At 38.6% G+C, this 26,188-nt stretch overlaps 2 protein-coding genes across 5 annotated transcripts; one reads left to right on the top strand and one right to left on the bottom strand.

Moving 5' to 3' along the window:
- The first annotated feature begins 451 nt into the window (after positions 1–451).
- On the top strand, positions 452–18,552 carry LOC106638661 (protein nervous wreck). 3 transcript variants are annotated; one of them, XM_089592184.1, is made up of 23 exons: positions 452–608; positions 9,252–9,349; positions 9,619–9,664; positions 9,753–9,835; positions 9,916–10,060; positions 10,147–10,283; positions 10,566–10,629; positions 10,710–10,838; positions 10,934–11,056; positions 11,304–11,407; positions 11,486–11,630; positions 11,700–11,777; positions 11,841–11,892; positions 11,973–12,076; positions 12,157–12,313; positions 12,497–12,517; positions 12,996–13,180; positions 13,249–13,587; positions 13,670–13,951; positions 14,287–14,389; positions 14,487–14,621; positions 14,708–14,742; positions 15,744–18,552. In XM_089592184.1, the coding sequence occupies exons 1-23, from the start codon at positions 588–590 to the stop codon at positions 16,302–16,304; spliced, it is 3,147 nt and encodes a 1,048-aa protein (XP_089448310.1). In that variant the 5' UTR covers positions 452–587; the 3' UTR covers positions 16,305–18,552. The 3 variants fall into 3 exon arrangements, with proteins under 3 accessions (XP_089448310.1, XP_089448312.1, XP_089448311.1); XM_089592186.1 differs by lacking the exon at positions 12,497–12,517 and having other exon boundaries at positions 13,249–13,551; positions 13,718–13,951; positions 14,496–14,621; positions 14,708–14,766; XM_089592185.1 differs by lacking the exon at positions 12,497–12,517.
- scu (hydroxysteroid 17-beta dehydrogenase 10) lies at positions 17,385–25,347 on the bottom strand. Of its 2 annotated transcripts, none has more exons than XM_089592187.1 (4): positions 23,642–25,347; positions 19,264–19,428; positions 18,596–18,971; positions 17,385–18,050 (listed from the first exon to the last, which is right to left on the bottom strand). In XM_089592187.1, the coding sequence occupies exons 1-4, from the start codon at positions 23,678–23,680 to the stop codon at positions 17,833–17,835; spliced, it is 798 nt and encodes a 265-aa protein (XP_089448313.1). In that variant the 5' UTR covers positions 23,681–25,347; the 3' UTR covers positions 17,385–17,832. The 2 variants fall into 2 exon arrangements, with proteins under 2 accessions (XP_089448313.1, XP_014207430.1); XM_014351944.2 differs by lacking the exon at positions 23,642–25,347 and adding an exon at positions 19,908–20,061.
- Between the last annotated feature and the right edge of the window lie 841 nt (positions 25,348–26,188).

Genomic DNA, 26,188 nt, shown 5'->3' with positions numbered 1-26,188 from the left:
TCACGTACCATTGCCGCAACATTTTTTATTGTCCATACCCAAAACAATTTTCGATTTAATGCAGCTCTTTTTTAAAAGACAAAAAAAAAAAAGAAGATTCTCTTTCTCGTTGGACACAACTTGTTGTATAGGTAAACTCTTCACCAGCCAATAGCCAACCCCTGGAGTCCCGTCAGCTCATCCCCGAGGAGCGCCATGAGGGAGCACACAGCTTTTACGCATAGACCACGGGCAGTGCAAAGGAGATAGATACGCAGGCGCCGTGGGGGTGGTGGTTTCGTACGTAGGCGGTGCAAGCGTGTGCGCCGACTGCGACTGTGAATCAATAAGGCCTCCCTTGCCTAGGGGTTGGCGGTGTCCAGAGAGAGAGAGAGAGATTGAAAGCGCACACCAGTGCTCTGGGGCGTACGGCACACAGCTTCGGGAGCAGTAGTGGCAGTGCCGAGCGGCCGCGTAGTTGTACGTGCGACGACCGCGGGTGACGAGGACGACGAAAAAAAAGCTGGATCCGGGAGCCGGGTGAAAGGGTCCCCAGCAGGAGGACATCGGGCTTCGGTTGTGCGTCCAGCGCCGTCGTCTTGCCAGCCATGCAGCCGCCACCGAGAAAAGTAAGTGCCCCTCTCTGTCTTGCCTCCGGATGAAATTTGTCCTCCGATGCGACGGTGGGGTAAAACGGTATAAAATACCCGGAGTGAGGGGGGGGGGGTGGACGCGTCTGGCCCTACTCGGAGCCGTTCTACTGATTTCTGCGAGACGCCGCTCACGCTGCCTCTCGTTTTTTTTTTTCTTTTGTTTTTTTTTTTCTTATCGATTCGCCAGAGCCGAGAGGATTACCTACATCGGTTCTACACGTAACGCGTGTACCAAAATCATCCTCCTCGACACTTTGTATCTCTCGTGTACTACGAGGTGCGCATCCCGCGATGTGCTGCCATATAATCATCCCCCCCGTCGCGTTCGTTTCTATGCTCCGTTGTTCACTCGCGTGTAGGCCTCCTATACTTTTCCTTCTCGGTAAATGCTTATATGTATCTATATACCTCGCACGCCACACTGTGGCCAAATTAAGTTTCGCTGCGAGTTTTTTTTTTTTTTTTAATATAATATCAAGTCCGTGCAACTAATACTTTGTGTGTGTGTGGCCGAGCGATTGATCTCTCGCTGGTTCTCTTCTCCGGGTATTATAAGTATACCTACGTGCGCCGCGATCCATAAACTCTCGATTCCGTGGTCGCGCGCGAGGAAACGGAGGGGGAGGAAGAAAAAAAAAATGGTGCCTCATCTCTCGGTGAAGCGGAAATTTTTTTCTTTTTTTTTTTTTTTTTTAAATATCTCTCGTGAAGGCGGTTAGGGGGTACTTGCTTGCTTTTCGAGTAGGTGTATAAGTATATCGAGCGCGCGGTGGCTCAGTCGGCTAGGTCGTGGATTGGCACGCGCGGGAGACTGTGGGGTTCGATTCCCGGCCAGTGCGACTTTTTCGGGCAAGTACCTCTGTGATTTTTCACATGTGCTCTTTCACCACGAGGAGGATTTAGGCGACCTCCTCTCGCAGCAAAATTGCCTATTTCCTCCTACCCCCCTCCTGTGCTGGGAGGCCTCCCATCCCTCTTCCCTTCCTTATCCAAAGTGCTAAGTGCCCATAGTAGTGCCCTTATTAAAGGAGCCGGACGTGAAGAGCACTATAATATATAAAAAAAAAAAGGTGTATATATCATCCGCCTCTTGCTCCGTTGCACGTCAATTTTACGTGTATCCTAGTAGGGGATAAATAAACTCACCCTTTGACTCACTTCTGTAATTGTACAATGGGGTTGGTACAGGCTTTGAAAATCGCGACGGCGGACACTCGATGATTAAGAAATCTGTGAGGGTCTTTAACCAACTTTGTTTGGGGGTTGCAAACGCGCTTCCATTACATATAACAAGCGAGTCGAATCTACTTTTCTGCGGCCTTGTTGCGTCAATTTTATCTCCGGTGGGGATTATCCGGTGAAATGGTGACATGCCCTTCCGAGTAGAGGCTATTTCGAACTAAAAATTATTTCTTATCCGCCCATCGCTTTGTTTTTCCTCTTTTGTGAAAAGACAGCTCGCCAAAGCGTTCACCGATTCTGATTAATCGCCGGGAAGACAAAGAAAAAAAAAAAAGATATGAATACGAGAGCTCGAACGCATGAATTTCTCATACTTGCCAATCTTCATCTGTATACTGTAGGTACTTCCGCGCACACGTGTCGTTCGCATATATATGCACGCGTTTGCACATTTGTACCGCAGACAGCCCATGTATATATAATAGCCTGACGCGTCGTAATTATTTTCAGGAATAAAACACACGAGACCCGATCGATATATATGCACACGCACCGTGTACCCGTTTCGATTATTGTTGATCAGCTCCGATTGAGCCTATATACCGTGATGCCCTTTGCATTTATTAATTGCTCAACGATGCATTCAAGAGTATACCTTAAGTTGGGTTTCTGTTTTTTACCTTTCGTTTGACAGACACACGCCCGTATGACCCTTCACGGAAGAGATGATGGAAAGCCTACTGTCACGTATGCACGTGCGTGTAAATGCGTCGCTGGGCCAGTCGTAGTGGTTGGCCGTAAAAAATAATTCGCATCCGGACGGGGAAACAGAAGTATATTTATCAACCGTTGCCTACTTATCGCGGGTATTTTCATGTGTAGATACCTGTTTTCACACATTGCTTCATGTATATGGGGTCGTTGAGAGCTTGAGTTTAATGAATTTTTAAAACAAAGTCTCGGTGCTTTTAGCCGATGGCGAACATCACGATTCACTTAGTACTGCTTACATTGATGATAAAATTTTGGTCCAAGGAACGTGTTTTTTTGTTTTTTTTTTTTTTTACTTCCAACATTTACACTGAAATCAGGATATTTTTAAATTTTACAGCGTCAAACGACATGCATATTTGCCGATATCTCTATTAGAAAAATTCGTCACTCTATAAGATATTTTTATCGCGCGCGCGTGAGTTGGTTCATACGGCGTGTGTGCTAATTAAACTTTGGCGCAACAAACTTTCTCCGACGGGGTAAAACCATAAATTTCGTAAGAAAAAACATTTAGCTCGGACAATGGGGAAAATAAAAAAAAAAAAAAAAAAACTTTTCGTTCCCACGAAGAATCGTTGGTTACACTTCACGAGACGTGACTTTTCTACGTTCTTATCTTCTTCCCCAACTCGCGATGAGCACCTTCTCACGCTTACACATGTAGACGTACCATTTTACACGCGCAGCGGTTAAACCGAACAAGGCCCCACTATATGTGTACAGTTTTGCATAAGATGACGAGCGAAAACAATATAGAGTATATAATTATTATATGTGGAAAAAAGTAATCACTTGCCCGCAAGTAGATAACGACAGGATATAGTCAGCCGTGCCTTGGGTGCACACACAGAGGTATAAGGTATACATGCGGTTCAATGACAAACCGTACGAACGAACAGCAGTCGTTCGTAATAATAGCTTAGTGGAAAACTTTCAGCTCGACAAACACCGCAGAACTGACGTGGTTACTATACTAATGCTAGAAAAATACGTTATACCCTACTGACTTCCCCCCTTTGGCTGATATTTATACCCATTTGGCTGTTCTAGCTTGCACTTTGATGTGCATCGATGACCAAAAAACACAAACTTATAATAATCAACGGGGGACAAGTAAGAAACGCACTCTGTGCATACGTTCAATTGTCAGGACGACGTAATCGTGGGGTCTGCAAAGTGGCAAGTGCCTGGTTATTAAAAAGATGAGAGAGAAAAAAAAAAAGCTCACTTACGCTCGTGCGATCATAATAGGACGGTGCATTTTGCAATTAGCTTGCGTCCCTCGTGGCTCATCATATTTACGACAGGTGGGGGGGGGCACACATATACCCTGTTTAAACGGTAGGTCGGTGCGGGGGGGGGGCTTGAATCTTCCCCAGAGAGCGAAGAGATGAAAAGTGCGGAGGAACCGGAGGGGAAGCCGGTAGAGAGTATCGGGGTGTATCTGCACCTGACGGAAGTTTCTCCGGGAAAGGAGCGACGACTTTTTGCGGGGCTTTGTGCTCCTCGGGATTTATCCTCGTTATCGCCTCGTAAACATTTTGGGGCTACCTGGGAAGCTCTCTTCTAATAACGAAATGGCCTCACATTTTCATTAGGCCGAAAAGTATGGCCACCGTGGGCATTTATTCATGTACATCCTTGTTGGTGTACAAAAATAAACTATACGTCTCAAAAAGCTTACATCCACTTGAGCTGGGCTATGTGCTCACAATCTACGAGAAATTTCTATGTAAAAGTTATAAATTATGGGTTGGAAGAGTATACATTTTTTGCGTACCCTTTCTTCAAAGGGATGGTTATTTTTTCTCACACAAGGTATACACCGAGAGGAAACACTCATTTTTGTCTCGATTCAAGGACTTGGGAAAAAATGAAGCTGTGCCGTTTTAGTTTTAATTTTTGTGGGTATTTAGCAACTTGTTTCTATTAATATATGGCAATGATCCAACGAAGGTTGTCACTGACGCTAATCAAAAAATCAAAAACAAATTAACAAACCCCACTCTTAATTACCTCAATTTGAACAACGGCGCATCGATGGCGGATTTTTTAAATTATCTTTGTTCGGAGCAAAACTACCGAGATTTAATTAAACTTGTTTACAAGTCTTCGAATGGACATTGCTGTTGGTATTCAAGTTTCAACAGGCCCGAAACTTCTGGCGAGTCAAACTTTCGAGCATCAGGTTGATTATTATCATCAGATGTACACACGGAAAAAAAAAAAAAGAAAAGAAAAAAAAAATCATAATTAAAAGTACATCTCTGTAACCTTTGCGGGAGAAATAAGCATAAGGCCAAACAAAATTTTAAAGCTCGGCTCAACTGATCAAATTATTGTCAAAAGTTGCATCGTCATGCTGATTGACTTGAAAGCAGATGTTTTTTTCTTGTGCAAGAGCATAAACTCCTTTAAAAAAGCTCTACCTTGACCAGCGGTACAAATCCACGGAGGAGGCACGAGTTGTTGGGGTGCCCTTTTGATTATCGGTCCAAAAATTCTCATTAGCTTTGGCAGATCATATTTTCTAACTAAAATTTTTTTCACCCACGACCCATCAAAAGCTTATCTCACGCCCGTCGCATCGAGCTCGTCGACGAGAACAAAAGTCCGTCGCACGAGCGGAGAATACACCGCATGTGTATTACTCTACTCGGCGAGACTCGACGTTTCCGTTTCCACGCAGCGCCAAGAGAAAAGCCTATGCGTTATCGCGACTTCTTTGATACGGACGCGCACGCAAGGCAAACTGCAAAGGTGAAAATATTGTGTCCAAGTGTAACCACGACGTATACAAGCAGGTGGTCGGATTGTTCCGCTCTTTTTGATGCATCTTCTAGTCGTTCTCCCTGTATGTCAGCCTAGAGATAGGGTGACGAACGAAAAATGCTACCGTCGTGGAGCAAATTTACACGCGGGTACCCGAACCGAGTCTCAACGTAACAGGTCAAACGTGCGCTGAAAAGATTTTTTTTTTTTTCCAACTGTTTATTCGTAACGCGTTGGGACGTTTTTCCATATAAAATAACGTAGATGAGACTATTGCAATGGTAATACGGGTTGAGTTGATTTAATTAATTAGAATGTTCATTTGTCAATGGAGTAGTCCAATAGGAAGGGATTTTTATTTTCAATCCGATGAATAAATTATAATATATACTCGCTCGCGCCGGGATTAATTAACTGCGCGTCTATTTCGTCAGTTAAAATGGTACCCTTGCTTATATCATCATTACCATACTAATTTTGTGTTGATTGAAGAGCTTTTATGCAGTTTCGCGTCAGTTCGTTTATTCAAAGAGCTGCCGTGAAAATTGGGGACGTTGACTTGAGTTTTGATTATCAAGCTTTCTTGCGATTCGTGTCTATATGTTACACTGTTATCATAAGATAAAAAAAAAAAAAAAAAAAAAAAAAGAGATCGAGTGGCACGAAGAGAAAATCCAGCGCCGATGTAGCTTAAAAATCCGTCCCTAGGAAAAGTCGTTCGTTGACTTAGCAAAGCTCGAGGGAGCACGCGATGGGTAAAAGTATAATGCCTATGTGTACCAAGTCACTGTGCAGGACCAAAGTCAATAATCACCCACTCGCTCGGTTTTTTAATCCAATGGGCCACTTGAGAGAGCACTTGGCACCGCAAGGCTACAGTTGGATTTTGAGATATGTGTATTCAAGATTTCGGGATAATTAAGATATATTTTTGATTCATGAGTCCGTTGGGCGATTAATTTTCAGTGGAAACATTTTTTTTAGACTTCCGTTGAAACTTATCTTCAATTTAAAACAGGTGGTATACTTTTATATATATTTGATGTGATGGCTTCATGGCATAATTGTAAGGGTATAAAAAAAAATATACAAATGTTTATAAAAATTCGAGTTAACGTAGGTACGAGTTTGAGAAACGTAAATCAAGTATCAATCCGGTAGCTTATGGCTGCTGCTGCAGCACATGTTTCATATATATACCTATACATATTTAGTGGTGTCTAACCACATCTTGACCGTAACTACTGGCGCTACCATATGATACTGTTGGGGGCATATCTGCGCGCGACGAACCACTGTTCATCCCGTAATTTGTCAAAACGTGCACATTAAATCCAACTTAATTTTATAATGTATGTGTATTTCGGTCTAGATAAATAGTGTTACGTACACGAGTAATTCCCGATTCTGTATTTATTTATAAAACGTGTCCTTATCGATACAATATGTATATTGTAAACCCAAGCGGGTAAAACTAGTTTTATCAAATTCACACACAGACATACACTCAACGGTAGTTCTAACAAATTGAGAAAAAAAGAAATAAAAATCAATCTAATCGATGCGTCTGGCCGTGCGGATAGACTGGTAAATTGACCTATAGTTGAGGGGCGGTTTTGCAACAATCCAAAGGTGTATGTACCTACGTAATTATAACCTCGACTTTCTTCTTGTCTTGCTCATTTAGGAATATTGGAACAGATAATACATATACGTGTATACATACGGAATATAAAATTATGCGACAGTATGTGTTTTGTTTTACGCGCATAAATTTTGTACAATTTGGCACGTACCTATACAAATAATTAACGACTCATCTATTTATTTGCGATATAACTTGTACACTTTTTGTATAATTGCAAAGACGACATGTAGATATATGGGTATAAGCACACTTGTATTAGCAGCGAGATGGAGATGAGGTCTTTAATTCGTTGTGAAGCTGAAATTTAAAAACCGTCAGCGTGGAATGTTCGATAAGCGTGGGGGGTATGTATACATATAGTAAATGTGGACTAAATATATAATAATGCGAAGACGAGAGAAGAGAAGTTGCATTCTACGTCTGGAGTGTCCGGAGGCCGGTACGTAGTTGTGTGTATCAGCTGCCCATAGTGCCCCCGCTTCAAATTCTCCAATGTATATTTATGTGCACACACATACACAGAGGTATCTTACTCTCGCTTGTTCTGTTTTCTCGAGTTTCGCATTGCAAGCAAATACTTATACAAGAGTAGCAAAACGCGCGGGGGTGGGTGGTACACAGGGTAACAGAGAGAACGGGTGGTACGTGGTGGGGCTGTATACGTGTAGAGGCTCGGGAGAGAAATCGATCGACGCTGTTGACCGAACCGCTATACTGTGACTACCTGCACCACCACCTATACTATTAGTCCTTTCGTATATATGTATAACAGGCACTACACTGCTTATTACACAATACATGTATAGGTGTATAGGTATAAGGTAATATGCTGCCATGCGCGCACCAGCGATAATGCGTCGCCCTTCCCGCACAGCTTTTTCGACCCTCCTTCTCCACACATCAGCGCTATGCGAAGGTGACGGTGTGCATTACATATACATATTAGGTGTAAGTCTCTGATGTACGTGTGTGGGCGCGATTATGAAATGACCCCGGTAATTGGATGCGCCGACCCGATATGCGTCCACAGACACCAGATTCAATTTTCCTCCTCCTTCCCCCGCCCTTAGCTTTATGCATGTTACCTTGATCTTTTTTTCCCCTAAAACCGCGTTATAATATATATACCTACTTCGGGATGAACAGGTCCATTGATGTTCTCGCAGATATAAGGTGCATGGGGTAAATTATATACGGTTTGATCAAATTCATCGGGTGAATTTTATTTTTGATACATTAACGATCGAGCACGCAACGTTTTTCGGTAAGTATACCGCAACTTATACGCGCAGTTGGCTCTTTTTGGCCGATTACTTTTCAAATATTTCGTAAAAGCGTTAACAATGATGAATCGGTAATTAAATTGAGCGTAAACGTATAATCAAATCAATAGGCTAATCAAAATTTATGTTTTTTTTTTTTAAATGGCGATGGAAGAAAGTTACATAGTTATATACTATAATTGTTCCCGGCACCCCTCGAGAAACAAACTGTGTGTGACGTATAGTTTTACAGGCCGAGGCTTCGAAACTTTAAGAATTCCTTTGGACGCTTCCTATAAAAGTTGCGAGCACATTTATTATGAATTTGAGTCGAGTCTTTGCGTATATAGGTATTTTGTATTCACTTGTGGTTAACGAACTCGATAGCAAACCAAACATTTAAATACATAAAAAAAAAAAAAAAAAAAAAAAAAAGTATCAGGGGAACTGAACGTACGATAATTTTGGAGATGCTTAGTACAGCCTGCGTCTCGACAATACTCGATTGACGAAAAAAAGACAAGTTTTTTTTAGCTTACTTATGTTGCCCAAATTCGTTCAAGATCTTGTCCCCGACGGAGAAATCACTTTCAAAGCTCTTGATAAGGTAAACGATGTCCTCTATTCCCGATGAATTTTGATCCCAAATTTATCATTGCATACGGCTATATGAGGTTAGGCGATAGTATTATATATACGTACACACGAAACACAAACGCACAAGAATTACAAAATCAACAGAGTGGCGTTGATTAATATAGTAATCTATCAAGTTTTTGTTTCTATAATCGGTTGGAAGAAAAAAAATGTAAGAAAAACACTTTGCGGGGATCGAATCGAGCAATCTAGTATAGGTAAATAATGCACTTCGCGTATACTGTTATAACCTATAAAATCCTATAGAAACACAAAGCAGCGACTAATCGATGAAAAATTGATTATGCGAAACGAATGATCGAATACGTGCTTGTCTGATTACAGGGGAATTACGCGAAATTCCTGAAGAACGTGCACTCGGAGCAGGCGGCTAAGCTGCTCCTGAAGAATCAGCACGAGTGCGACATTCTCGAAGACATCCGGTGAGCTTTTTTCTTTTTTCATAGCTTTTACACCTGTAAGTATGGACATATCAGCGCCACTGCTGCACTTGTCTTTCGCGAAAGTATGAATGAATATGAAAATGCTCGATCATTTTATTACGCGTTTGATGCTTTTATGTGCTCCATTGAGTGCGCAATAAGTACAATGGGTGCTTGTTTCTAGCGAGGATTTAATTATTTAGCTCTTGAAATTAATACCATTGAATTGGGGATGTTTCGTTATTTGTTGTGATTTTGCTTGCTTTTAGTACATTCCTGGTCAAAAGGTCGGCGATCGAAAAGTCGTACGCAGATGTGAGTGCATGCATATAATATACTTATTACGTAAGCCAAATATTAGGAAAAGTAAAGCGTATAACGATTAAAAATCAATGTCAAACAGGCGCTGTTGAAAATCTCGTCGGCGTACTTGAACAAGAAGATTCTCAACATTCCCGACCTCAAGGTCGACAACGTCGAAAGATGGCGAGTATCGGAAAAACAATTTTTAACTAAAAATGCGCGAGCAAAGTGATGTAGGTTATTTTAAATTTTGTCATCCACAGGAACATGTGGAACGTTTGGAGGACGGTTCTCGAGGAGAACGAAAAGATAGCGAACGCACGGCTCGCGGCTGTCGAAGTTTTCCAGACGAGAATAGCCGACGAAATCAAGGTCCTCAAAATGCATAAGGTTCAGATCGCGAAAAAGGTGTGCTTTTGTTTTTACACTATGGGTATACAATTTTCAAACGAAAATTAAAAACAAAAAAAATGTCTTTGTGCGTCTGCATACAGGCAGTCGACCAACTGATGACAGTACAAAAGGAGCTGCAGACGTGCGTACAGGACGTCGATAAGACGAAGAAGCTGTACTTTGACGAGGAGCACAGCGCCCACGACGTGCGCGACAAGGCAAAGGACATTGAAGAAAAGTACGTGCATGCGCGCGTCCTCCTCCCTTTCTTATCTGCCCCCTCACCCTATACTATATATTTTCCACTCCCCTCCATCCTTGAAACTCGTGACTTGGCTATTTGAGGATACATATGCTGAAAGTGCTTTTCAAACAGAAAAACGAGACGTTGAATTTTTTTTTTTTTTTTTTGTTTTTTTATCGGTCATGGTTGTCACGCTAAATAGAATAATTTACAGGAGTAACTTTGATGAAATTACTGAGACTCTTCGTTTTAATTATTTTCTCTCTCCAATTACAGATTGAAAAAGAAGAAAGGCTCTTTCTTCCAATCGATAACGTCCTTGCAAAAGAACAGCGCAAAGGTATGCCGTGTAAATTGCGTTTCGCTGATTATAATTCTAACAAGAAATTATTATTTCCTCTTTTTTTTTTTTCAACAAAGGTGAGCTCGAAACGAGATCAACTGGAGGAAAAGTCGACGGGAGCGCGCAACGATTACTTGCTCGCGTTAGCCGCAGCCAATGCTCATCAGATCCGATATTTTTCCATAGATCTGCAAACAGCGATGCAAGTGAGTTGAAAAGAGAAGAAAAGCCTCCGAATCACAATTCACAGTGGGCCCAGTGCACATGCATTTTAATTAATATGACTAACTTTGTCTCTCAGACAATGGAGCAAGGGGTTTTCGACAAGATAGCCGACTACCTATCGATCATGGCACGGACGGAACTGTTGACCTGCGCGGCCATCAATAACAGCTTCACGACGGTCAACAACCAAGTCTCACAGGTAACTCTCCGATTCCCAACACTTAAATATTTTTTTGCTCGAGCCACTGATGAACATAGAAATCTATAAATCATCCCTGGTTACTCAGACAAAATTATTGGTATACCCTTAAAGACACTCAGGGCGCAACAGAGCGTCTTCTTTTGCGGCTCCCGACCAATTATCAAGAATATGCATATACCATTGTATTTATTGCACGATTAGCTAGCTCCAACGCATAAATCGCACGTCCTTGTCTCTGTTGCAGCTAACGAGGGAGTACAACTTGCAGTGCCTCTACCTGTACTTTCCCGTGTTGAAGCAGCACATACAGTACGACTTTGAGCCCTGCGACAACGATCAAGTGGAAAGGTAAGGGGAACCTTTGTTTATCGCTAGAACGAAAGAACACCGTCCTCAAATTACTTTTGTTTGCATCGGACAATTAAGGATAACGGTGGACAACGCGGCTGCGCAGACATTGACCAAAGAGGCCCGTCGCTGGGCCACGAAAATCGCCCGCGAGATCAACACGTACAACGAGAGCAAGAGAAAACTCAAGGCTTACCAACAGATGCGCGAGTCCGGCCAGAAGGTAATGTGGTTTAATCTTGGGATAAAAAGATGGAGTACTCATGTGATATTTTTTGGTTTGATTTCGCAGACCGATCCCAATGATCCCAATGGCCCGGACTTGGAAACAAAGATGGAAGAGATGAGACAGGCGATGCGAAAGGCCGAGGTAATGACATTCATCCGTACAATTATCGCCTCAAGATCTAATCGCGTTAACTTTATCTTTCAGACCGCAAAGATGAAGGCCGAGGCGCGCATAGAATGCCTGCGGAAGGGCGGAGGTTCGTATCACTTACGTAATTGCTTACAGTCTTGATTTATCATCTACACTTTTAAAAAAAAACTTATCTCTCGAAAACAGTCAATGTCGAGGAATTCTTGCAAGAAGTGGATACGTTGAGCGTTTCCGAGATGCCTCGGTCCGCCAGCTCGCTGTCCTTGAAAACAGATGCCTCCGGCAACGTGGTAATTGAGCATTTTTTATAATGCCCATTTTCATTCAGAAGGCAGCTTAAAATGCATTGAATTTTCCAATAATGCGGCAGGAGCAGCCGTCGTCGGACTCGTTCTACGACAGCGACAACGACGCGGGTAGCGATCTGACCACGGTAGAGAGGCCCGGACGAGCTTCCGCGGCCGGCCACCACGACGAGGACTCGGGAGCCGAGGAGCGCCAGAGAAACGACAGTGCCGAGGTCGACGGTGAGTTGCTTCGCTGCACCCAATACTATTTTTCCCCCTGACAGATACTCAATACCACGTGATTTCCCCTTTGTTTTTCAATTATTGAGTGTACTACGAACTTTGCGTTTCTCTTCAAATTGATGTCTGATTAATTGCCTCTATTTTCTTTTGTTTCTCAATCTTCCCCCTTTTCAATCGAAGGTACAGCGTACGATGATCCAGGTAGTTATTACAATACTGTACTTTTATGAATGTAACGGCTAGAATGTGTGTGTGTACTCGTCACATAGTACAGCAAAGCTCTGCCTCTCATGACTCACATCATACATACCAATATGTACTTAGCGATATAAACTTATACGCTCTTCCCCCCCCATAAAACAAAAGCTCCATCTCATCATGTCGTTGCATATACTATGCATCTATGTGTCGAGAACAAGACTCGCTAAGATATTACGCATACGCTGTAATGTATATAAGATCATCGCCATGAAATACCTGTATAAAGATGAGCTCGGCATAAAAAAATATTAATGTGTGCTGTCACGTAACGTGCACCCTCTCCCCTAGGCCCCTCGCTCGCAGTCCAGTGATATTTCTAAAATCGATTCGAGCCAGCCTCGATACGAATATGATAGATGTAGCATTGGAGAGGGTACGGTATTTGATATAAAAGCATGTAACGACGCGCGCGTTGCAGCTCTACTGGAGGCGGAGAAACAGAGAATAGACGAGATAACGGCCGGCTGGGACGACCCGACCACGGCAGACTGGGGCAACGACGAGACCGCCGACGAGGTGGCCACCAGCAACGAGATTCGCGCCACCACGGGCGTAGCTCCCATCGAGAACATCTACAAGTGCACGGCCCTCTACTCGTACACCGTAAGTGCACCTATAAGATCATCATTAAATAGCCAAAGGTTGCTCGAGCGTCTTGTTTGGTCGTATAGGCCCAAAACCCGGACGAGCTGTCGATAGTGGAGAGCGAGCAGCTCGAGGTGGTGGGCGAGGGAGACGGCGACGGGTGGCTGAGGGCGCGCAACTACCGGGGCGAGGAGGGCTTTGTGCCCCAGAACTACCTCGACATCGAACAGGAGGCCGAGCCCCAGCAGAGCGGCCTCGTCTCCCAGAGCCCCGGCATCGTCCAGCAGATATCCTTCTCCTCGGTCGATTACACGGTCGACGATCACGACGCCGTTGACCCCGACGCCCACCTTCACCAGCAGCAGCAGGAGCAAGAACAGCTGGAACAGGTGCAAAAGGAGGTGCCCACCCACCGGGAGGCAACGGTATGCGTTTTATTATCACTTGGGTTTTATACTTGTCAGTTATGACGTCAATCTTACTTGTGCATGGATTTTCCATCATCAGGTGGTGGTGGAGTCAGCGGTCTCGCCGGTCCCCCCGGTCGCACCGCAGAGTAATCACGTGGACGACGGGCGCGAGTACTGCATCGCTATGTACGACTACGAGGCTACCTGCGACGAGGAGTTGAGCTTCATGGAGGGCGACGTGATCGTGGTGCTGAAGAAGGAACCCCACGACGTCGACGACGGCTGGTGGGAGGGAGAGTTCGAGGGCCAGAAGGGTCTCTTCCCCTCGCTCGTCGTCGAGCCTTGCGCGCCCGACGGCACCATCCTCTCCGATGTCGAGGTACTACTATATTTTTTTTTTATTTAAAAATTTTTTTTTTAATTGGCTCTGACAAAAGAGTAAGGGACTTTTGACTGAAAATTCAGTAATAACAGTCAAGCTTGGTCGGGCAGTGTATTCACTGAATTTTTTATCTAACATATACGTATTTAAAAAAAGAAGAAGAAAAAAGACTCGATAAGATGTAGTAAAAAAACAGCCAAGGTCACGGGAGTTGATCGCTCAATCGATCTCGAAGCGACGAAGCCCGACAAGTTTTCAAGTTTCAGCAAATTTATTTATTCTCATCAAGCATGTTGTAGCAAAAGACCGATGGGTATAATTTAATTTGACAGGACGACGTAACGCCGCCCAGCACCTCGGCACCGCCTGTATTCACACCACCCGACGCTCCAGAGTTCGTTTTGAACGAGGAACTCGCCAAGTCGCTCATGAACGGTACGAGCTGACTATCGTGATATAAATATCCAACTGTTGTTAAGTAATTGCTAGGGGGAAAAAAAGAATTTAACGATGACTGTGTTAACGCTTGCAGAGATGAGAGAACGTGGCTTCGTAAACGGCGATCGACCAGACAGTTTCGACATGAATTTAACAAAGGGCCAGAAAAATCAGTACGGCCTGCAGTTTGACAGCGAGAAGGATACACCGCAGGCTCCGGGGATCATAAGTGAGTTTTTTTTCTTCTTCAGTTCGTAATGCGTAGCGAGTGGTACGTTTATTTGGTTTTTGCTGATTCAATCAACTTGTTTGCAGTTGACGAAGCTCCAGACGAAAGCAGTGACAAGGAGGTACGTAAAACGATAATCGCTTTCGCTCATCTCTTATGTATACTTGTTTCTCTTGAAAGAGTCATTACTTTATTGTGTATTATATACTTACTTCTGAGTTCAAATGCCGCGACGGGTTTTTATTTTTCACTAGAAAATGCACACGATTCTTCTTTCGTTTGAATTTAGTTCAACTTATCGAAAGAAAATTTTGATTTTACTGTATTTATCATTGTATGATTTCGTCTGGTATTGATGGCAGGCTGATGGTTTAGTTTAATCACAAATGAAATGATTGTCAATAAAAATTTTTAATTTTTAAATCCGTTCTCAGGAATAGTTAACGTGGGTATGTACGTCTTACGTATTAAAAGTTATTGCATGAATTTTATTACAAAACCTACAAAAAATTGATTTTTTTTCTTTCTTTTTTTACATTTTTAAATATTTTGAACTATTTGTTGCAATTATTTTGCAAAAAAAAAAAAAAAAAAAAAAATTTAGACAGTAGCATCGATAAAAGTATAAGATTAGCGTTGATTTATTATTTGATGTAGAAAAAAATGAATGAGCCTGCTGTTGAAGTTTTATTTTCACATTTATAAACAACATGTATTATAAACACTTTTACAACTATTGATTAAGTTGACATTTCTCTCTGATTCTTTGTAAAAATAAAATATTTCACCACTCTCTTTTATCTCAACAAGTTGTTCGTGTAAAATTCCTTGTAATAATTTAAAATGAAAAAAAAAAGTTAATAAATAAATAAATAAACTTGTAATACTTAAGACACAAAAAAACTGAGTTTTGCAAAATAAAAATTGTATTAAATTCATTTTTAACACTTTTACTACAATGCATTCGATAAACCCGTCCAAAGCATCTGTGACAAACCAAGTAGATTTACACCCACTTTTTATTATCATTATATATCTATTTCCAAGCCTTTGATAGCGAAACGAAATAGACAACACCGGAACAGCCCGTAACCAACTAAAATAAAAATCACGATATTCCAGGACGAGAACGGGGACGTCGGCCTCGGGGTGGCCCAGATAGTCATAACAGCTGCGACGCCCATGGAAGAGCCAGACAGACCGTTCCCCGGCACAGAGCCAACAGAGACACCCGAGGAGCAAGAGCAGCAGCCTAGCATCGAAAGCGAGAAGACCATCGAGCCGGAAAAGGCCAGCGAGCCTCAGATCCTGGAGGAGGAGGAGGAGGAAGTGGAGTCTGCACCACCGCCGCAGTCAGACGCGCTGAAGAAGGCAGAGTCCGAGGAGAAGATGATCCCGGACGACCAGCCGACGGACTCGGCACCCTTTCCCGTGAGCAGCTCCTCGGGCAGCGACGCGGAGTCGGTGTCCGGGCCGAGCACCGGCGATAATTCGCAGTGTCTGCCAGCTGCGCGCTCGGGTGGCCCAGCTGCCGCCCCCGCGGAGGACCAGCCAGCTGAACAGTCGCCGCCCGCGGAACCACCCAGCGGTAAGATGCTCGTCGGCGGTAGGGCAAGCATACCGGACGAGCTCCAGCCCGACCAGCTGCAGAAGCTCCAGGACCTCAAAGAATCAAACGCCTAGGGCTGACTAAAGCTCGGGCTTATAGTGATCTTCGAGGGATGCGTTGCGGGCATGACGAGGATAATAATGATGATGATGATGATGATGATAATAATAACGAGCGACAAAAACGCGCTGCGCTGCCGCTGCTCTCCTGCCTTAATAACTGCGACGAAGCAAAGGAGGAAATTGGCTCTTCCGTAAAGTCACCTGCTCGAGTTCTGGATTTCTCTCGAGGTTGGGAAACAAGAAGACTAAACAAAACCTATATATAAATTTACATGTATAAAAACAAAGGACATATAAATACTATACATAAAGAGAAACGAATGGGATGAACGAATATTTAATGTGAAGAAAATGGGAGATGGGACACTGAGTATCCTATACATTATAAAAGCTAAATGATGTTTGCTCATTCATTCAATCACAATTCACATGTATACACTTATACACATCGAATTTTCCCTTAGAATGTGTTAATGCATCGGTTTAATTAATCATCAACAGACGTTAAAAAGACTATATAATGATATATTATAACATCACGTAACGCTTAAATATTTTCATGTTATAGCGCGAAAAGGACAACAATAACGTATAATTACGTTTAAAGAACAAAACACACATCCACAATATCTACACAGTATAATCTGAGAAAACGTTCACAGAGGCATAAAGAGGCGAAAACACCGATACGTAAATAATAATAATTTTGCTAGTGTATGTAAGTATATCATATTGCGTATCTTTGTTTTCTCTCCTAGTCTTTTAGCGAGTTTATAACACACATAGTAATAATGGTAGTAATTACAAAAAGACAACTCAAAGCGACGAGTTGCGATTTTTGCAACGTCATTTACAAGGAATAATTATAACGCAATGAATTGATAAATTATACTAACCATGTACAGCGTGTTACAAGCAAATAACAGAAAAAAATAATAATAATAAAAATGAGAAAATGAGGATTGAAAAAAAAAAAAAAAAAAAAAAAAAAAGGAAACAGCGTATCAAAAAACGACTGTGACCTGTAATAGCCTACCCCGAGTCCCGAGTTAATTGCTCGTGTAAATTATATATAGAAGAATTACAATGGTGTTAAGTGTACAAAAATATTTGTTTATTCATTCATTAATGACATTGCACTGAGCACAACGAGGCAGTTGTTTCTTTCTCATTGATATTTGAATTCATTCACATGTAAAAGTACAATTAACAATTTGATCATATAAAATACTTAAAAAAAAGCATTGTAAAAGCCCTGCTAAAAATTAATGCACTACGCTCCAACATTTAAAAAATGTTATCCAATCTTATGTACAAATTTTTTTCTATGCCTACTGGTAAACAAGAAGTAACAAAAATTGTAAAAATCAACTTTCCGTATGATTTTATACATGAGTAGTCATTTCTAACTTCTACAAAACTATCAACCCATTGCCACACAAGTGCATTTATTTTTAGTAGTAAAAATTGGTATAAAAGAAAAAAAAAGGCAAAAAAACAAAAAAACTAAAAAATAGTAGAAACTCAATGTAAATGTCTCTTATGGCTGCATGCGAAGAGCTCCATCCAGTCTTATAGTTTCACCATTGAGCAATGGATTTTCCACGATAGCCTGAACCAGATGCGCGTACTCTTCTGGCTTGCCCAGTCTTTGGGGGAAGGGAATGCTTTTGGCGAGGAAAGTTCGTACCTTATCCGGTAGCGCAGCTAATAATGGAGTGTCAAATAGTCCAGGAGCAATCGTTACCACTCGAACTCCTAATATTGAGATTATATAGCAGCATATAACACATACGTTATGTATTCGTCGTACAAAAACTCAAACAGTATTGTATAAAGAGTATTGTTTAGTATTAATTGTTTGTTTAAGTTTGTTATGTGTCATTGAACATCACAATTTTATTTATATACATATATATCTACGTTACTGATTTTCCTGAATAATGAAAAATGGAGAAAATATGGCTTTTTTGCTCACTTTTCATTGTAAAAATAAGGGTTCCAACAAAACGAGTGACAAAGTAACTTTCTAAGTAATAACGGAGATAGAGAGAAATAAGCTTTGTGCAGCAATCAAATATATCATGTCACGAATTTTCGACAAAAATAAACATAAAATAAATTTAAAATGCCTTTCATCATATTTTTATCAAGTTTTTACTATCAGCTGTTCAACTAAAAAAAAAAATAAACAAAAAAGAAGCTTTGATGTATAGATGCAAGAATTGTTACAGTTAATACAATGTATTCAAATGAAAAATTGTAACTTTTCATTTTTTTAAATGACATAAAATCACACTTACCTATGCGAGACAGATCACGAGCAATTGGTAGAGTCATGCCAACAATTGCACCCTTGCTAGCAGAGTAAGCAGCCTGGCCAGTCTGGCCATCAAAAGCTGCAACACTGGCGGTATTGATAATAACTCCTCGCTGGCCATCCGCGTTTGGCTCGTTCTTGGCCATTACTCTGGCTGACAGTCTGATTGCATTGAACGTGCCAAGAGTATTAACTTTGAGGACTTTTTCAAAATCTTCGAGGCTATGGCAGGAGTCTTTTTGCGAGTTGTACGTCTTGAAGGCAGTGGCAATACCAGCTGCATTGACAAGCACGTCGAGACGACCAAACTTGTCCCTAGCTACATCCAGGGCCTTCAGAACATGTTCTTCTGATGTCACCTGCAAATATAAACTTTTACTTTAAATTCAATCACGCTTTTCAAAGTAGACTGTAGGTTGCCTAATTAAGTTCAATCTTTGCAAATTATTGAGAGGACTTACAATGAAACAAAAACATACAATCCAACGTAAAGAGAAAAAAACGAATACACCTAAGTATCTGAATGAAAACTTCAAAATTTTTGTTACGTTATCAGATTTCTTCTCAACAGTACTTTGTTATAAAAAGTTGGTGAAGAAACTTTATAACAGAGGAATTATATTACTGCTTTTTCAATAAAATGAAACTTACATCCATAGGTACAAAGACTGCTGAGTCCCCAAGTGCACTGGCGACATCATTTCCTTTGGATGAGGGGAGATCTCCAAGGACAACTTTTGCACCTTGATTGACGAATCTTTCGACTGTTCCTCTGCCCAAGCCAGAGGCTCCTCCAGTAATAAGAGCTACCACACCCTAATAAAAAATTGAATCAGTTCAACACCTATTTCATTTCTACCTTTGAAGTACAAGCAAGAACAACTATCAATTAAAAATAAAAGATTCACATTAATGAGTACTTAATTCATAATTCAATAAGTAGTGATTTTTTTCATATACCAAACAACATTACTTCTGCAACATATGCTCATCAAGTGAATAAAAAAAAGTTATATTACTTCTAGCTTGATTAAAACTAAAGTCAAAATACAATATTTTTTTATGAATATTTCATCTTTGGAGTGGAAAAAAAATCAAAACAAGTAATAAACAAATGAAACAAAAGAGGCGTGTCAGTGGAAATGTACAGAGGAACTCGTTTTGCAAAAAAAAAAAAAAAAAAAAAAAAAAAAGAAAGCCGGACCAAGTTATGAATAAGGTATATTGGTCGTGTAAATTGTAAGTAAAGCAAAAAACCACAAAAGCAAATCATAATTATGCATGCAAATACTGACCTTCAACATATTGGAAACTCGTAAAGAATAAACTGGTCGAAATTTCGAGAAGAAGCAAAGTCCACTGATGATTGAACAACGAATACGCCGACTCAAGTAAAGATAATCAAGATTCTGCAACTCTCAAGAAAGAGTCGCAGTCATTCACTAACATATACTTACGTAGGTATATATATGTACACAATGATAAAATCCTAATCACGTGGCGTGGCCGGTGGACGAACTTTTGTCGCTGATTGGATGAATTGGCTCTCACACTGTACTACTGTAGTCCTTTGATCGAAGACTTTGAACGTTTGAACATGTGTTGTTGCATGTTCCTCGATTGCATAAAAATCGTGAATCGCGACATGTATGATAATTCTTGAAGGACAAGAATTAAAATAATACCAATTATCTACAAACCTACGTATATACGCTTTAGGTATTTTCCCAAATTCTTTTATTTGAGTGTCATTGGACATGAAATAGGTAATTTGAGCAAATGAGGTTATGTATGTGTACCGAAATTCAACGTCTTTGGCGGCACTCTCCTCAAACTACTGTGCTATTGTGGAACATAGAACTTATGTAAGTATTATATAAGTAGTCATTTGTTTATTTGCGCATTATACACTAAGTAACGGCACATCCGCAAAAAAACAACAAGAGATCATCAACTTCATCGCGCCGCGTATAGTTTGTTGTTCATTTCTCATTGCGAATTACGACCTATAGCCTCTATAGGGTATGTGTAACGGCTATAATTTGACTTTGCTTCTGCATGGAAATATTCCGTCAGCGTATACGGTAAAACGCTAGGGTCCAATATTTATTAAATAATTCCTGACCTGAACCCTGAAGCTAGACTTAGAACCGAGGACCTGATTTTTTTCAGTTTTACAATATACGTATTTTGTGTTAAGAAAAGTGTATCTATATATACACATCAGCACCGGGACCGGCCAACCGGTCAATCGGACCATCAATGGGGCCGGAACAGGTCTAATATTCGATTTTTTATCATCTTTAATTATTCATGTGAATGCGTATATACTTATATTTATGGTAGCCCGGGAAATTTATTTCCGGTTTCCAGCCCACGATCAGTGTAAAAAAAATAAGATGACAGTCAGAAAGCTTTTCAAAGAATTGGTATTTTCACGATAAGTGATAAAGCGTTTTGTTAAAACTGATAGATGTAAGTGCTTAACTTTAGTGAGTATATACTTACTTACACTATTGGTATACATATAGTCAAGGGTTGTTGAGAAATGACAGTTTTATCAGTTCGACAATAGAGAATATGTATTTATTTAATATTTTGCCCTAAGATTTAAATAATAATAATAATAATAATAATAATAATAATAATAATAATGATAATTTTTTCTATGTCACCGCTTGCTACAACATAATGGCCAAATTTTTATTGTGCCTGGCCTCTCTCTATATATATATAGTACTTATTGTGCTTGAATCTAGGATAAATCAACAATCTTATATTTATTAGTAATTACATACAATTTAATATCTCCATACAATAAATCTGTTTTCATAACTATAGTTTAGTGATGTATTTTTTGTGTGATTCTGTTAATTAATAATAATATTAATATTATTTTCCATAGATAAAAGATTCTTCAAGAAAATTTCATATATTTTATTATGTTCGATTTCTGACAAGTCTTTCATTTGTTTAAAATGTGTTTTGCTCTGTTCAGTGTGTTTAATACTATATACGTGTATGAGATTCAACATCAAGTAATTTTCATTCAACTCCTGTTTTTTTTTTATTTCTTTAAACAAATTTACTTTATTGCCTGTGTAATTTGATGAATTTTTCAACAAAATATCCACCTTTTGAAACATTTTTCAAAATTTTGGCCATGTCAGATGAATGATGAGTATTGGTATGTTTTTAAATGGCATACCTACTTACAGGATTTAGTTTAATTTTCCAGAAATTGGGTTTGAAAAACAAACATGTTCTATGAAACGTTTAGTTACAATAATACTCGTAATTTTCTAAGTATTTACTGTGACGAGTTCAAATCCATGTTCGAACGTAATATTGGTAATCGATAAACAATTAAATATGCTTCTTTTAAAGAAAGCACATACTTGCACGCGAAAAAGAAATTTGTCGGCAAAAAGCACTTTTTTGCTTCTTCATACACTTTTATGGTAATAGTGACTCGCATCAATAATTTAATGGCACACGTCATGGCAGTTGCAACAACCTATTAATTTACATTTATACTTCAGGTAATATTACTTTGTACGCCTATAAACTATAATTCACGCATTAAATTATTCGTTTTCATTTCCTTTTTTTCGTCAATATCGATACGCGCGATACATGTCATGCCCTATGATGGCAAACTAAAATAAATCTTTGTATCCCCATAACAGTATATGATACCCATAAAATGATCTTTTTTATAATAAAAACTTTACTTATCATATACGTGTGAATATTATTTTCATTTTAAAACTGCATCGAGTTGCACTTGTACTTATTTTGTCAACTTTAGTTATAATATACATCATTCTGATTAAAAAATTGGGAATATTATGTCTTTACAATCGAGTGTGACGCAAGTGAAGTCTAACATTGTTAAAAATTATAATCCAAAAAACAAATTGGTGAAAATTAAAAAAAAATTAAAAAATGAACATTTTTTATTTTTTATTTTTACTTCAATACGATTTAATCCAACTAATTAAATTAAATTGATTTAACACGATTTCTTACGTTATAGTTAAAAATTAAAGTTCATAGTTCGAAATTTTTAGCACTTTAGTAAAAAAAATTTGGTAGTAAAGTATGCGAATATATTATTAAGAGTAAATAAAAATACATCAAAGAGTGGGGTGAAAAAAGCGTAAATCACTGATTTTCTAATTTAAAATGTAACATGATTTATTTTTGTTTCAATCAATGTTATAATAATTACTATTCATAAATTTTAATAGATTTTTATAATTTTAATTCATATTTCAACTATCTTAATTATTATGAATTTATTAACATTTTAACAGTTAATAATGTCTTTTAGTGTTATGACGTCTTAATAACTATTTATAAATCCTCGTAATATCAATGAGAAATAATATTAGATTTACACCCATTGATCTATAAATGTTGCTGCAGTTTGGTATAATTTATACGCTGTCAACTCGAAGCAGTTTTTCGATTGATATCGTGATTGACATATTTTATCATCTCAAGTCGATCTTCCGCACGACATTTGACATCACAAAATACCAACAATTTTTCAAACAATAAAACAAAACATTTCTATAAATCAAAACATCTTCGGAAATCCATCAATTTAGAAGAGGAAGGATCAACCAGCAAGATGAAGCATAATTACTTTTGTCGAAAAAATACAACAAAAACTTTATCACGCATTTAACAACTACATACCTTTTTATAACAATGCGATTAATAACTTTATTATATCACGATATAACACGCTGATATAGGCTTGATATGATGGCGACAATATACACTTAATTATCAATAGTATCTCTTATACACGTCTCACACGCAACCATATATTTATATATGTGTATGTATTTATATATTTATATTCAATTAAAGACAGTTATTCTTGTTTTCATATCATATTTACACTTTTATAAATCTTTTACGATTCTTAGGCTTTGTTCTTCAAACAAAAATTTTGCAAAATTCCTTGTTTTATATGACTTTACTATAAACAAAAAGTGATATGGATCTATCCCACTTTAAGATTCCTCAGCTCGCTGGATAGATTTTTATACATAATTTCTCGTGAATTTTCTTGAATATCATATGGTTCGAATTTTCAAAAATAATTAAAAACATTTCGGTACTCGTTGGCCTCTATCGTTAATAAAAATTTTACAAATGTTTTATTGCTTTTAATGTATAAGATATAAATGCAACCCGAAATTTCTAATGCTTTACTTACTTGATTGAATGCAACTAATAGAAAACGTGATACCACGGGTTTCAATATTTAAAGGTTGCCTTGATACAACTGATGCGCAATTACATCATAATACATGGGAAAGAAACATAAAAACAGGACCGTGTCATGTATACATCATAATAAAGTCATATACACATCAAGAGTAAAGTATAACACGTTTCCGAATGATGTTGAAATTTTTCTTATGCAATGCAAAAATTTTCGTTTTCCATCGAATTGGTTTTCATTCGTAGAGGCGAACTTGCAAATAAACGAACCAACAGTCATTATTGTCATCGTGAGAACAAATCGACACCTTTCCCGTGGTGTATAATAAAATTTACAAATTCATTCCTCCGATTAAATAATTCTCATGTGATCCGAAACATTTTCATCGTGATCTTGGGCACCAATAGATGTAATACGACAGTCTTGACAAGCCATTACAATATGTTAATTATCCCCCTATATATTATATGTACGTACGTGCCAGATCCATACTTGTGAAGATGCATTAAACACACTAGTCGTGTATATTGCTTGCTTAAACCACACTCGAATACAAATATTTTTCACTCCAAACACCGCAATTTACTTTCAACTATATATGAGTTCATATTTATAAGGTATTTATATTTAATTAATGTTTACATAATTCATATAAATTTGTATACGTATATACGCTATACAATGACGATGAGCTTTGGACCCGTGATCAGTAAATTCAAAAAATATCATCCCTCTCGTGAATTGCAGCAAATATATATATGTACTCAATGTTGGCCAATTATTTATACTCTAATCGTCAATTGTTACTTGAATTTCGCCAAACTAATCGCACTGTCCGATTAGATTTATTCTTCAACCCCAAAGAATTCGAAATTTTTTTTTCCTGTGTCTGTGAGTGCATTCCTAAAACTATATGTATGTTTTATCGAAAAATCAACAATCCAATTCTGACAAGGACTTTAATTATTATTCGATGTGACGTATTTTTCAATTGTGCACTTGTGTATACGTGAACTAATTTAGCATTGAGACAGTGTCATACGCACATAACTAACATGTCTATTTTAACGTGTCATTGTTGAAGATTTTATCATCGAGGGGCGATTTTGTGCGCAAATCACTAAAGACGCGCTATTGCGTTATACGGTTATATTCATACGATTTCTGTTGTGTTAAAATTTCATTGGAAACGCAAAATGAGCTTGTAACGTACATTTTCATTCGTACATTGACGACATGAATACGTTACGTTTGATATGGTGATTGAATTATATTTAGTGTAGTTTATATTTATGAATACAAGTGTAAACTTTCTTTAATGGTGTTGAAAAATTCAATATAAAACAAACTTATCATTAGCGCAAATCTTTCAATACAGGAGATAAGCCTTTAAATTAAAATAGAGTTAAGACGTCTTTTTTTTTTTTTTTTTTTTTTGTATTTTTGCTTTTTTAATCAATCATATTTTATGTACCTATGTTAGAGAAATCATACGCATTTTAGAATTCATTCTACTCCTGCAGCCACAATAATAATAATTTTTTTTTTTTTTTTACGTCACTTGTAATTTAACCAACTTTTTCACATGCGTATGAATTTATTTTTATTTTTGGACCACGTCATCAAATTTTTTTTCACCTTACCATAAAATACAATAAAATTAATGATTCAACGTACCCCAAAAAATTGATGAACAATTATTTTTTAAACAATGAAATTTCTCAAAATCATAAATATTCATAAATTGATCACAGGGCATTCCTTAGCCTGAAGATTATAATAATTATTATCCATACCCGCAATATACGTGTGTATGTTACACACAAATATGTAGATGTTCTGACAGCACGAATGGAGTTTTCATATACATTCGATCACATGTACAATGTTTTAAATTTATCAATTCGGTTACAATAATAGCTTTGTCGCTTTATCATAAGTATTTTTCTTCTAATTGATCTTGAAAAAATTGAATCAGCCTTTTGTTGCTTATTCGATAATGTCACGACTTTGAATGACAACACGATACAATAACCCAACAACCATTTCCCAAACGATAATTAGTATTATTAATATTATTATTTTTTTTTTTTTTCCAAGTTATATATTTACTCATTCATTCAACGAAAATATTAGAAAAATGTACAGTTATCTCGGCAAAGATACGAAACGCCAAAATACACTTTATAAATAATACGAGAGTTGATAAATTTGTTGTTGCTTAGACACTGTAGCTTTTCTAAGATTATGAATTATCTTACAAATGATATGTGCACACCGATAAGAACAGTTTCCAGCAACATCGTTTATTTAACAAGTTGGAGTACGCAT

This window comes from Copidosoma floridanum, unplaced genomic scaffold (genome assembly GCF_036245765.1).
Source record: "Copidosoma floridanum isolate Cflo_tuat_1 unplaced genomic scaffold, Cflo_Japanese_pri ptg000014l, whole genome shotgun sequence".
Lineage (NCBI taxonomy): Eukaryota > Metazoa > Arthropoda > Insecta > Hymenoptera > Encyrtidae > Copidosoma > Copidosoma floridanum.
Note: the sequence above shows the minus strand (reverse complement) of the source record. Positions and strands in the feature narration are given on the sequence as shown.

Bases quoted from the DNA above. Each gene is read 5' to 3' on its own strand.
- LOC106638661 (XM_089592184.1), top strand. From the start codon at position 588: ATGCAGCCGCCACCGAGAAAA. The intron at 10,630-10,709 runs GTATGCCGTGTA...TTTTCAACAAAG, and splicing joins TGCAAAAGAACAGCGCAAAG to GTGAGCTCGAAACGAGATCA. The intron at 13,952-14,286 runs GTACTACTATAT...TTAATTTGACAG, and splicing joins CCATCCTCTCCGATGTCGAG to GACGACGTAACGCCGCCCAG.
- scu (XM_089592187.1), bottom strand. From the start codon at position 23,680: ATGTATAAAAATCTATCCAGCGAGCTGAGGAATCTTAAA. The intron at 18,972-19,263 runs GTAAGTTTCATT...TTATATTTGCAG, and splicing joins CAGTCTTTGTACCTATGGAT to GTGACATCAGAAGAACATGT. The intron at 18,051-18,595 runs GTAAGTGTGATT...TCTCAATATTAG, and splicing joins TCGTGATCTGTCTCGCATAG to GAGTTCGAGTGGTAACGATT.